Source organism: Lepidochelys kempii, chromosome 8 (assembly GCF_965140265.1).
Source record: "Lepidochelys kempii isolate rLepKem1 chromosome 8, rLepKem1.hap2, whole genome shotgun sequence".
Classification (NCBI taxonomy): domain Eukaryota; kingdom Metazoa; phylum Chordata; order Testudines; family Cheloniidae; genus Lepidochelys; species Lepidochelys kempii.
The window spans coordinates 9,376,486-9,390,369 of record NC_133263.1 but is presented as its reverse complement, the minus strand read 5'-3'; the positions used below and the strand labels follow the sequence as shown (position 1 = coordinate 9,390,369).

The 13,884-nt window shown below is 40.5% G+C and overlaps 1 protein-coding gene across 1 annotated transcript in view; it reads right to left on the bottom strand.

The window, feature by feature from the left end:
• Positions 1–4,033: 4,033 nt before the first annotated feature.
• The window catches only part of COL23A1 (collagen type XXIII alpha 1 chain), a 353,441-nt gene continuing 343,590 nt past the window's right edge, over positions 4,034–13,884 (bottom strand). Inside the window, exons 29-30 of the mRNA XM_073355469.1 lie at positions 12,958–12,996; positions 4,034–11,072 (exon numbers count right to left, since the gene is read on the bottom strand). Of these exons, the coding sequence (XP_073211570.1) occupies positions 11,070–11,072; positions 12,958–12,996 (42 nt within the window). The 3' untranslated portion in view covers positions 4,034–11,069. The remainder of the gene's footprint in view (positions 11,073–12,957; positions 12,997–13,884) is intronic.

Genomic DNA, 13,884 nt, shown 5'->3' with positions numbered 1-13,884 from the left:
CCAGCCCCGCCCCCGCGAGGCCAGCGCCGCGCTCCTGAGGGAAACTGCCAGCGTAGCAGGCCCGGGCCCGGCCTCGTTCGGGGAGCGCCAGGCCCAGTGCGCTTCCCGCCAAGTCACGCCCCGCCCATCGGTCGGCCGCCCGCTGCTGAGGCCGCAGCTGGGAGGCGAGAAGAGCAAGGGTAGGGCGGGGAGCGCTGGCTGGGAGGGGTGGCGTTAGACTGGCACCCTCCGGAGTATTTCTGCCCCATGCCCGCCCTTCAGGGCTCTGCCAGCTGCGGTTGGCTGTATTCCTGGAAGTCTCTCCACCTGACCGTCTTTAATTAAAGATTCATCTTTAGCTGCTGGAGACTGCAGGACAATCCTGGACGTTTGGCAACCCTTCACGGCCTCCCTGCTGCCAGCCTAGGCCCGCGGCCTCACCCGACTTGTACCCACCCTACCTGCCTCACCCCACAGCCTCCCTATGCCTGCCACCCTGGCCCTGCTGCCTCCCCGCTGACCTGGGCCCACCTTGGCCCTGCAGCTTTCCCACACCCTCCCTGCTGGCCTTGGCCCCACGCTCCCCCTAGACCAGTTCTCCTGCCTCCCTCTCTTGATGCCGCAGAGAGGGGATGGGCACCCTGGAGTCTCCTAATTCTCAGGCCCAGCCCTGCTATTGCTTGTGCATGTAATAGCCAGTCTGTCTCGCTGTTACCCCAGGGTTGTCACTTCCAAGGGGCAGAAAACTCAGTCACTGGCCAGGCCCTCCACAAAGAAAAGGACCCTAGTGCTGACAGCAATAAAAACCAGCCAGATGGGAACCGTAGCAATTAAGCCAGGGATGGCCAACCTGAGTCTGAGAAGGAGCCAGACTTTATCAATGTACATTGCCAAAGAGCCACAGTAATGCGTCAGCAGCCCCTCATCAGCTTCCTCCCCTGCTCCCAGGGCCTTCCACTCCCTGGTAGCCTTGCTGATTAGTGCCTCCCCCTCCCTCCCCACACCCCCAATCAGCTGTTTCCTGGCATTCAGGAGGCTCTGAGGGGAAAGAGCGAGGGCAGGGCTGTCTCGGGAAGAGGTAGAGTGGGGGTTGGGCCTGAGCAGTGAGCACCCCCCTGCCCATTGGAAAGTTGGTGCCTTTAGCTCCAGCCCCAAAGTTGGTGCCTGTACAAGGAGCTGCATATTAACCTCTGAAGAGCCGCATGTGGCTCCGGAGCCATAGGTTGGCCACCCCTGAATTAAGCTTTGTCTACAGGAGCAAATTACACTGTTCCAGCCTACAGTATGAATTGAAGATCATGTTGTTAAAGAGGTGCAAAACCCCTTGGGAACACTTTAAGAGTGACTTATTCTGGTTTAGTTTAGGTCAGTTAGGAACAAGCGTAAGCTAACCCATAAGTCACTCAAACTGAAAGTGTATCTACACAGTTTGCTCTAGCTTAATTGTATTGGTTTAAAAATGTGGTTATATTTATGTGAAACTGATGCAGCTTTCTTGTGTAGACAAGGCCTTAGTAAATTATAAAGTGCTTTGAACAGTGATAGATTAAATGCTGCAAATTATTAATTATTCAGAACTTTTGGCATTTAGCACAGGCTATTCTAGTGATGGTATTATGTCAGCAGGAGCATCACTGCATTCATGTGCTTTCTGATCCCATTAAAAAACACCTTAACAAATACATAGTGTCTCCAATAGAAAAGAACTCACCAGAAAAGAGCAACAAAAATAATTAAAGGTCTAGAAAACATGACCTATGAGGGAAGAGTGAAAAAATTGGGTTTGTTTAGTTTGGAAAAGAGAAGAATGAGAGAGGACATGATAACAGTTTTCAAGTACGTAAAAGGTTGTTACAAGGAGGAGGGAGAAGAATTATTCTTCTTAACCTCTGAGGATAGGACAAGCAATGGGCTTAAATTGCAGCAAGGGAGGTTTAGGTTGGACGTTAGGAAAGACTTCTTAAATGTCAGGGTGGTTAAGCACTGGAATAAATTGCCTAGGGAGGTTGTGGAATCTCCATCATTGGAGATTTTTAAGAGCAGGTTAGACAAACACCTGTCAGGGATGGTCTAGATCAGGGGTGGGCAAACTTTTTGAGGGCCACATCGGGGTTTTGAACTGTATGGAGGGCCAGGTACGGAAGGCTGTGCCTCCCCAAACAGCCTGGCCCCTACTCCCTATCCGCCCCCTCTCACTTCCCACCCCCCACAGAACCGCTGACCCATCCAATGCCCCCTGCTCCTTGTCCCCTGACCACCCCCTCCCAGGATCCCCCCCAATTGCCCCCTGGGACCCCACCCCCCCTCAAACCTCCCCTGCTCTCTGTCCCCTGACTGCCCCAAGTCCTATCCACACCACCACTCCCTGAAAGGCCCCCCGGGACTCCCACGTGTATCCAACCACTCCCTGCTCCCTGACTGCCCCCTATCCAAACCCCCCGGTCTCTGCCCCCTTACCATGCCGCTCAGAGCACCAGGACTGGCAGCTGTAAGTAGTACACAGTAAGTAGCACATTCCTACGGGGAGCAATTTAATACACTAGACCAGCAGCTCTTGCAGCTGTGCTGCCCGGCAGGTGCTCGCAGCCCCGCCGCCCAGAGTACTGGTGGCATGGCGAGCTGAGGCTGTGTGGGAGGGGCCAGGGGCTCAACGGTCCAGCAGGACAGTCCTGTGGGCTGTAGTTTGCCCACCTCTGGTCTAGATAATACTTAGTCCTGCCATGAGTGCACGGGACTGGACTAGATGACCTCTCAAGCTCCCTTCTAGTCCTATGATTCTGTGATCACTTTGAGACTTCCTGTCTGGATTCTAATTTTCTGTGGAGATTATACCAGTGAAGTACGTGTCACTTTTTTAGAATTCACAATGGGTTAATACAAATAATTTTATGTCACTGGCCTGGGCCCTTCCAAATCCTCATTATCTGTATTGTACGGTTTTCTCTTTTGAATATTTGTATGTTAAGGTGGGTGTTTCTTTTTGTATCTAAAAATTAATTGTGGTGTGTGTTTTTGTGGGCTACCTTTCAGAACATTGTCCGATATCACAAACGTATTGGAAGCACGATATATACCCCATAGTTTTAAGCAAAGAAAAGTTTGTATTCCCACATTCCTGTGTTTGCTCAGCGAAAGAGCACCAGAGTTGACAATGCTGGAGAAAAATGGTTTACTCTCAAACTGGTGAAGAGGGTGCATGAATAACAGGGGGAAATACTATCATTAGTTCAGATTGGTTACATTGACTTATTTGCACGGATTTGTTCACACTGAGGACAGTGGAAGAACTATTGAAAGCCTGAGGGGAATTCTCCCACCCATTGCTTAAAACGTTTGCCCTGTTTTAAACATAAATGGTCTTACAAAACAATGCCTGCAACCACTAACGTTCTGGAGTAAGCAGTCTGCAGAGATTGTAGGCCTGAGCCCTTTGTGAACTGTTTGAAACAGCTTGATAGATTTTGTTACTGATTAGAAAATAGGGTCATCTATAAATTGCATCTTTAATTGCAGCTGTGGATAGATTTACTTGATAAATACAAGAGGAATTTAATTTTTGTGTAAATGTGGATGATTTGGAAACAATGATGTAACATGGACTCAAAACTACGTTGATTTTAAAGTCAAATTCATTTGTTTTATAATTAAACATACATTAAAGGGAACATTAATAAGGTTCAGAGGGGTAGCATTGTTAGTCTGGATCTGTGAAAGTGGCAAAGAGTCCTGTGGCATCTTATAGACTAACAGACATATTGGAGCATAAGCTTTCTTGAATGGGTGAATACCCACTTCGTCGGATGCAGCGGTATTTCGTCTGTATTCACCCACGAAAGCTTATGCTCCAGTATGTCTGTTAGTCTATAAGGTGCCACAGGACTCGCCATTAATAAGGTTGTTAATCTTTATTTGAATTCTTGCCTCATTAAAAACATTTAATAGTTATTTAAAATAACAAACATTTAGAATTTGGAAAGTTTATTCTTAGCTACAGATGCTGCAGTTTATGATATATATTCACACCATCATAAAAACAACTTGGAAAGGGAGGCAGTTTTATTTTTTTTAAAAGTCCAAATATTAATTTATTACAGATTAAAACACAATGAAGCAATGGTTTTGAAGGTTTCAAAATAATGCACTGTCCATTGCAGTTATAAAATAGAAATAAAATGATGGAGTACTAGTTAATACGATTTTAACATAATAAACAATGGATAAGAAACACTATTAATGCCTTTTTAAAAAACAAACAGTTGTTCCCCAAAAATATGACTAAGTCGAACACTGCTCTTGGCATGTACATTTTAACAGTTTATAAAAGGGTTTAAAAATAAGACTTGCTAAATACCTCCTTTGTATAAAGGTACCTATTTTTGTTTTAGAAAAGCAATACATTTTACTGAAACTTAGGAAAGCTTCGGATAAGATATTATGTAAATACTTTCAAACAGAACTGTTCTTCACAAGAGGCCCAGCACGCAAACACTTACTCATGTGGGTAGATGAACAGACGCAACTGAAGTGAATGAGATTACCTACATGAATAAGGAATGCTTGCATAACAGTTTATAGGATCAGACCCCACTGACATAATGAAACCTGGTGAGCTAATACACTTATTTATATTCTTCTAAATACCGTATAAATAGGTCAGATTTTCATTGAGTGTAAAATACTAACAGTTGTAGCTTCTTCAACGGCAGATAATTGCACTTAGATTATAGAATGAGTGCAGTTTAAAAAGACTTGTATCTCCACCCCAAATAATACTGTATGGGGCAACAGATCGCAGGTTGTTTGCACTTTGATTATTTGGATTGTAAACTGTGATTGTAGCCTTAACTTCCTGCTCAGTGGCATTTCCAGCTGTATGTTTTATCATACTGAATATATCTTTTTTCCTGTGAAATGCAGAAAGTAAAACATCAAAGGTAAATGGAGAAAAAACAAACAGTGCAAGATAAAAATTATTGTATTCTGAGAATTTCTACAATATTGCACTCCGCCACACTGAAGTTACCAACCAGAATGCACCCAGTAAGAGGCTGATCCAGTTTTAATTTTAGCTAATGGGCCTGATCCTGAAACTCAGTGAGTAATTGGGTGCTAAGCACTTTGCAAAATCAGGTCCTAACTATATTTATGTTTAACTAAAGAAAACAAATCTGAAAATACAAACTCAATTTTACACTCACATAAAATAAATTGCAAAACCTAAGGTTTGTACATATCACTTTTTGATAGGTACAAATCAGTATTTATCATCAGAAAAAGCAGCAGGGTAGGTTTTAGTGAGTTACAGATTATGTATTTTAAGTATATGCATGAGATTACTCCATTTTTACTTCCCTCCTTTTAAGAACTCTCTGTTGTATAATGGAGCCTCATAAAAATAGTTAGCTGATTGTTCACATTACATGAAACTCAGCAATGAGGCAGCCTCTACCAGCCTGTAGTACACAGGGATTCATTGGTTTTACAGCAGATGAAAGGAGAACTGTAAACTGCCGATATACTGGTTCCCTACCTACAGTCAGTGGTTTTGATAACTGCCAGTTCTAATGCATTGAAAGCTGATGCCTCAATATCTTTTTCTGGCTCCCCCTAAACTCTCTAGAATACTGCATAGTCTCTGCCGTATAGTCTCATGTGCCTTGTTCAGCTCAGTTTTAAATTATTGAAATGACAGGTTTTCACTGCTTACTGTGCTCATATTCCACAAAATAATGCTAGAATATTTTTGCTGATGATGATTAAATGGAATACAAATACATGCAAGAGTCACACAATTAAAACTATGTATTAAATCATGAACCAACTATAAGCAAGAGAGACTGAGTGCAAATTAAGAAGAGTAATTGTACTCAGTGGTTTACTTTGGATGTTCAGTAGACTACCAAAGGAAGTAGATGAAGCTACTAGTCACCAAAGTATTTAAAACTGGATTAGATTCATATCTGGGATTTATAACAATTTTGGGTACAGCTGCCAAAGACTGGTTGATCCTCTAATAAAATGCAGTGGGGATGGACTAAAGTGATCAGTTGTTCTTGCTTCCTAATTTTCTGCATTAGTAGAATAGTTATTCTTAGCATAACAGTGAAACAGTTCAAGAACAGTTCATCTCTGCATAAAGGTTGTCTTGTAAGGCTGCCAAGGTCAGTAACACCCAAGGCAATATGCCACATCTGTGCCAGCTGTGCAAATTAAAGTGACTTGGGCAGCTTGAAATCAGTGAAAATATTTCATTAAATACATCAAAAACTTTATTGCTAACAGATAGGAAGCCCCATTTATTAAGTGCACCAGCAAATATTTACTTATAAATCTACTGTTTTTATCATTGTCAGGTAAAAAATGCTTATGAAGTAAAAACAATCACATGCATAAAATGAGGGAAAGCAACACCGAGGTTACAGTGCATCCTAATGGAAACAAGTACCATTAAAAAAAAAAAAAGAAGACAGATGGCCAAATTCTACTCTTTGCCACATTTACTGGTGTAAATTCTGTTGAGCAGAATTGGGCCAAGAACATATAGTACTTGTCTAAGGATAATTTTTTTAAGAGCAGCTTTTATTGTTTACATTTTATAGTCAGATTTGTAATTTTCTTTATTTGTACATTTGGCTCATTGTTCAGATAAATCTGTTGACAATATGGAAAATATTTAAAAGTTTTCTCTCCTTTCAAAGAAGTTTGGCTGGCAATCTAAGGCAAATTTTTTTTTGTCTATTTAAGAAGCACAGTGAGTTAATTACTAGGACAACAATTAAATAAGAACAAATGAGAAGTTTATGGTGTTTCTCATTATGGTGACATGTCAGAAAATATACAAACTGAAAAAAAAATTGAAAATATGAAACTGTGTTTAAATAAATATTCTGTTGTTTTACAGAGATATTTCAACCATAAAAATACATGAGAGTTATCCATACTTCTCCCCCAAATGAACATCAGAAAAATCAGATTCCCTTCTCCCTGACATAAAGCTACTTATTTTGCTAGAAAACATATCCTCCAGAGGGCAGCATTAAACAACAGTTCAGTTGCCATGCAATCTACCAAAATCAACTATTTTGTACATCTAGTTTTGTTTATTGAATTTTCATACCAAAAGGATGCATAATTATATATTATGAAAGGTTATTTATGGCAGAGGCTGGCTGTTTGTCATGGCAATAAATCTGGAAGTGTCATGGCATAACAATACTTTAAGTTGTTTGCCATAGGAAGTGATGAGAATATTTAAATAAATACCATTTATTTTATAGTGAATTGCATAACACAATTTAGTGGTGTTTAGCTAATAGTTGAAAACTCAAACTCCACTACATGGTATGTAGAGAACACCAAAGTCCTGATCCTATAGTTGGATCTCTGTTGGTGGAAGGGTCTGCCTGCAGAGGTCTAACTGCAGGATTGGGGCCAAAATTTGTAAAAATTCATGAAAGATCCTTGCTCCATCGTGGACTGATGCCAGTTTTACACCATCTAAGAATTTGACCCTGTGACTAAATAAAACAAAAACACAAACAAACAACAACAACAAAAGCAACCCTAAGAGCAGGGTTTCTGTCATGGAAGTCTTGGCCATAACAAACGTACAACCTTTTTATAGTAGATAACCATGGTAATATATCTGACAGGCTTAAAAAATATGGAATATGCTTAATAGATATTTTTGACATGGGTAGATTCCATCCTTTTCAGTTTTAGCATTAACAGGAATGACCAGTTCAAAAAGCACATATCAATGATTTGTTTAGTTAAAGACCATCAGACACCAAACATATGAAACTATAAAACTGAAAAACTGACTAAGAAACATTTTATCCTTTGGTTTTCTAGAAAACACATAAGAAATATTTCAGCTTTAGTATTAGGAAAAAACATTCATAGATAGAGATTTTAAATATACAGGAGAAATAAGTTCATCATCATTACATATACAGAAAATGTCAGCATCTATGAATGGATGAAAGAAAATAAAGTATTTGGCAACATCTTGATTTCTTGATCTAATTATCAAAAATAACTATCACGGCTTGGAAAGAAATATTTTCAGTTTGGAGTCAGTTTGGGTTTTCTCCCAATCTCTTTCCTAACTAGGAGAAACATTCCTTGATTAACCTCCAAGTACATAATTGCATCAACTGCAAACTACAGTTCCCCCCACAAGGGCAGGCTTAATCATCAGGTTGTTTAAAATGCTGGCAGTGAGTCAACCTCAGACTCCCAATGTCTGTATTGCTGGTGGCACTGAACTGGAGCTTGCAATGATGGGAAATATTTGGAAAGTAGTCAAGGCCAGAGGATATCTTCCCATTGGGAATTATAGCAAGATCTCCCACCACTACTATAGCAATGGTGCAATCACACTGTTGCTTGCACCGACTGTGCTACACGAATGCTAGACCAACAGCGGAAGATTTCCCTAAAATTCTGCATAGACTAGGCCAGACAGGGCAACTGTACTGGAACTCTGTTAACAACAATTGGGCATTTAACATGACTGAAATGACAGGGTGCAGCATATGGCCAGGACTGTCCTGAACAACAGTGAATGAAATAAACCACTCTAGCTTTAGGGCTTGTTTACATTGCCCTGGCAAAACGCATTAGAAGGGTGTGATTTGTAAAGCACTCCAGTGTGCTGTACTCTAAATGCCCCATGTAGATCCCGTTGGTGTACTCTAAAAGATATCTAAGTTCGTGTTAACATAATCAAGCAGGAGTATGTTAATGCGAACTAGGGAATTGGGTGCGTAACTGCCCTTTGTGCCTTTCAGAATCTCCCCTTAAAGTGATAGCTAACCTCATGAATTAGAAATAATTACAATGCATTTTTATTGCTGGTTAAATTATATAATTCCTGTTTCTTGACCTATTAGTTTATCTGAGTTTTAATCAATATAATTATAGAGAAAAGTAAAAAATACAACATACATCTTTATAGTCTTTAAACAAAAAAAAGACAAGTAATACAAAACCAGAGTGGCTGACAAATATAAGAAATAAAGTTAACTGCATATTCCTGTGAATCTTTTATGTAGTCCACATCTATCATGATGAGCTGTATGTCCATTTCAAACATTAATCTGTGTACAGGAAATGCTCTCTGTTGTCTAGGAGGCTTTCCTAAACAAATCCAGTAAAAATAATGCACCAAGGCATTGATGATAATTCATAGGCATAATTCTGAAACTTTCTACTATCTGTTTGGAGACATAAATGGAGAGCGGCATACAGTACCGAGCACATTTATCCTTGTTCATTTTATTAGAGCTGGAATTAACTCTGCACTAGGTTAACTTGTAGAGGCAAAGCTCATTAATTCTTGCCTTTATCCCAGTATCCTCACTTCATCACAAGCTTGCATGTGCCCAATAGACTCAATGGAATAATGATCTAAACACAAGGTTTGTATCAAAACAATAAGCACCATAGGCACAACATTTTGATGTTTCCTCTCTCTTTATTCTTTAGTTACATTATGCTACTAAAGAAGTGCATTGGGAGAAGCATAGAGATCAAAGGATTGCAGTGCTTTGCCATGCAACTTTTTCCTTTCAGAGCCAACTCTCCTCAGCCAGTTCTACAGCTCTGTCCAAGATGGGAACACCTTCCCCTCCCCCTGGGTGGCACGCTGCTACTCCACTCTGTACAGCTAGGCATGCAGCTGCAGCTCCTATCCAAGACGAGTGTACTTGATGGCTATGCAATCACTCTAGGTTTCTCCAATCTGCCTGGTTACCTTACTACTCCTGTTCCCTCACCTACTAGTACATCAGTTACAAAATCAGCATGTCCTAAAAGCCTGGGTCTTGACCTTTTGTTTAATTAGGCTTTACCTGATATAGGCTCTGATGACCTGTTTACCAGTACATCCAAGTTTTGTCTATCCACTTTTCAATGTCATTGGCGTCTACTGCTAAGCCCTGTCCCCATCCAATAAAGAGAAACCATTAGGCTTTTTGGATGTTCTCATTTCTTCAAGAATGGAATGGAGCTGGTCAAGGTAACTTGCAGAATGGGATTACTGTGTCACAGATCACAGTTCACAGAGTATTTTTGAGTGGTTGTGTGGTATAGACTGAGCCTGAGTTCAAACTCATTTATAGCAAAGAGAGAGAAAGACAGGGAGAAGAAGGTGGAGGAAGAGTATGAGTATGCAGATCAAATTATACAGTGTTCACAAAACAAGCCCTACCAACCAAGGGAATTGAATACTGTATTTCATACTGTGACCTCTTCCAAGTTTTGGGATCCCCCCAGTGTAGCACTTTTAAGTGCTCTCTTGCTTTAGAAAAGACTTTAGCAGAGTTCTCACTATGCACTGAGCCTACGATAGCAATTTTTTAAAAAAGTGTGTTTGGCAGATGAGGTTTCCCAGGTTCTCTGGATTCTGCAGTAACAAAGACGGAATCCCCAGCAAGACTCTTGCAGCTCTTCAGCCACACACCCCAGAAAGTTAAATGTATGTTTCTTCCCGAGATACAAGTTTTGTCATTAGTAGTTGAAGCATGCACACATGGCCGAGTTCATCATACTGAGCCAAAACTTTACTATTTCCATCAGGGTGGGAGCATGTAGCAGCGAATGGGGTTGGCCTTGTTTTCTCTGCCCGCTGAAAGTCCTTTCACTCGGCCGGGTGACAAATGAGTTTCTTTCATTTCTAGGGCTGCATTCTTCTTTTCTTTTTTGCTTTCAGCCATGTTTTTTCACCCTTTTAGTGAGTGTGCAACAGAAATGAGAGTTGAAAGCCAAATTTAGGAGAGGGATCTCTCTCCTCCATGCTCTAAGGCACACTAGGCAACAAATTGTCTCAGTACCGTTAGTCCACACAGTAGCATTAGCAGCAAATACGATTATTCCCATCCACTGCAGCTTGTTTGTACATAAACTCCCAATGTTGCCATGCATGTCCTATGGGCTTGGGAAACTTTATAACATTTTTAAAGTCCATAAATGACAGCATCCAGTATAAAAAAGTTCAATATATTACTGTTGATTTTTTCTTTACAAAAATTAAAAGATCAAAATATGTCACATTATTTACATACTTTATGCTTCATGATTAGAGATCACTGAAAAAAAACACACAGACAGACAATGTTTTAATCACAAAGACAGGAATGTTTCTTTACACTCATTTACCACAAAGTAGTTAATTATTGTTAATGCTGTAAGAATTGATCCCTTTTGGCTTTTTAATATTAAACAACTAAATGAATCAACATAGAATTAAATACTGTTCTTTTAAGGCCCTGCCTACATTCTTGAGTTTGTAACCAGCTAGTGATGTGGTTGGCTCTGAACTTGATTTATATCCACACATCACCTGGTTAAAATCTGATTGGTAGCTGAACAGTTACTAATGTCCCAGCATTGCCAGAGTGTTAGTCTGCCACATGCTTCTCTGCCTGTAACTAGTTTACAATACTGTCCTTTAGTGGTATGGAGAAAAGGCCCTAACCATACCCAGGCAATTGGTTTGGGCAGTCCTCCTTCCTAGCTGTCTTTGCATTAGGTATCCCAGGATGCACTGTTCCGTGTGCTGCTGCTCTTTTGTATGCATGTCATTTTGGTGCTTTATCCCCACTACTGAGGCACTATGGAATAGCTGCCCAGATTTTCCTAGAATGCATTGGTACAAACACTTTCAGGCAATGTGGTAGGTGTGGTCGCACTATCGTGATGGCAGAAAAGCTCCTGTATCAGGGTGCTGGGGGTGCAGGAGCACCCCCTGCCTTGAAGTTGTAATAGCCAAATACAGGGTTACTGTTTTCAGCACCACCCCTATAAAATTGTTCCAGCACCCGTCCTGTATGAAACCGAATGATTTGTAACTTGGTTAAAGAGACCAAAACTCTATCTGGTTTCTAAATCATGGCTAAAAGGTAGAGTATGGGGAGGGTTTAACAGAGAACTGTAAAACTAGAATGAAAATTAAGTTAAACCCAGATTGCTGAGCCAACCACCTTCACTAATGAGGTGGCAGGGAACATTCAGCACAGGAACAAGCTTTTCACCTTTCCCGATTCATTAAAGCTATCCCTGACAGTAATTTCACAAGCACTATGGCATCCTTGAAAACCATGGCATCTGTGCTGTCATAAAATGATACACTCTTAAAAATTGCTATATTCTCAAATACTTTGTGGTTCGTTGATGGCATCAAGAGGATTTTACATTGGGAGAAAATAATTTTAATACATTTATTTGAAACATTGCTGAGGAAGCATTTGGCACAATCCCTATTCTGCATTGCCTGGTTAGAGTGGGGAACATTTATTTCAAAAATCTGGGCTTCACTTAGTTTTCATTTGTGCAGAACAACTTCAACATTTACATTTTTTTTCATTTTATTATATTTCCTAAATGGACTATATATACATGCTGTACACATACCCCTACACTCTCTGGGGAAGATTAGCTGTTTGGCAGGTGCAAATATTTGTCAGTGTAATTTAGGCAACTTGGATGCATAAACATCTAAGTGTGCCTACAAATCAGGTACAAAGAGCTCTAAGTGACCCAGGGCTCAAACCAACAAATGTTTGCACACTGAATAGCTTTCTTCACATGAATGATCCCATTCACCTAAATGTGAGCTACCCATATTAATCAAGTTACTAAACTAACTATGCACATGACTGGGTCCCTAAACTGCAAGTGCAAAAATGGAGCCCTGGTAAAGCCAGGCCTGAAAAAAAGCTGGCTCTTTATGGACCCGGTTTATGAGTAAGGTATTCAGCAATTGTCAGCTCTTCTTTCTTGCACTTCCTCTATAGCATCTGGTTCTACTATTGTAAGAGACAGGATACAGAAGTTCTGCTCTGAGCTGGTATGGCAATTTCTAAGTAAGGTACGTTCTCCATTGCACAGTTTAAATGAAGCTCAGAAATACAAACAAAAACTCAAAATGCAACAAAATTCAAACCACTGACAAAGCTGGGAGTTTCACTCTACCTTGTGCCAACATCCTGGTACTGGCAGTCCATCTGGTCCCTGAAAAAATTAATTCACAGGTATCATTTCTATTGGAAGTTACCTGACTTTCATGCTGAAAAAAACTCAGGCCATTCATCATGATGATGTAAGATTCAGCAGAACAACCGACAAAGACTGGCTAATTACCATGCAAAAACATATATTTGTATAAAAACAAAAATACATATGCAAGAGAAACAATTAGTTATCAGGAGCAATAAAAAAACCTGGAATCATGGTGAATTCATTTCACAACCTGATTTAAAAGGCTGTGGGGTTTATGCGGTCAGAAGCATGTATGGAGGGAATTCTGCAGGAACACAGCTCTTGGTGGTTTTCTTGTTTTAGTTTTTTTTTTAAATGAAATCTCAGTTTCTCTTAGTCTGATCCTGCAACACTTAATCCCTTTGAGAAGTCCAGAGTCGTTCCACTGATTTCAATAAGATTTCACTTAGCTTGTAAACTCTCTGGGGCAGGGTCCATCCTTTTGTTGTGTTTTTGTACACCACCTCACACAGTGGAGTCCTGGTCCATGACCAGGTTGCCTAGGCATTACGGTAATACAAATAATAATGACTCATGGCGTAACAGACTACTCAGTGGGAGTATGCATGTAAAGATTGGGCCTTTCATGCTTAGTTACTGACAGAGGTATCAGAGTCCTGTAAAGATCAGAATGGTGGTAAAGTTTGGCTATAGTGAGGGGAAAAAAATTAACCACGTGCATGTGACAAGCAAATTAATTAACCTATCCTTAGAAGGGAAAGGGGCTAGATGTGAATATGAACCAACTCTCCAGTTCAAAGCCACATTGGAAGAAATAGTAGATTAAGTCACCTATATATACTCTGTTTTTGGTGCTGGATTTTTAAAGAGCATGAGGTCCATCTCTGTGCATTTCTGCAT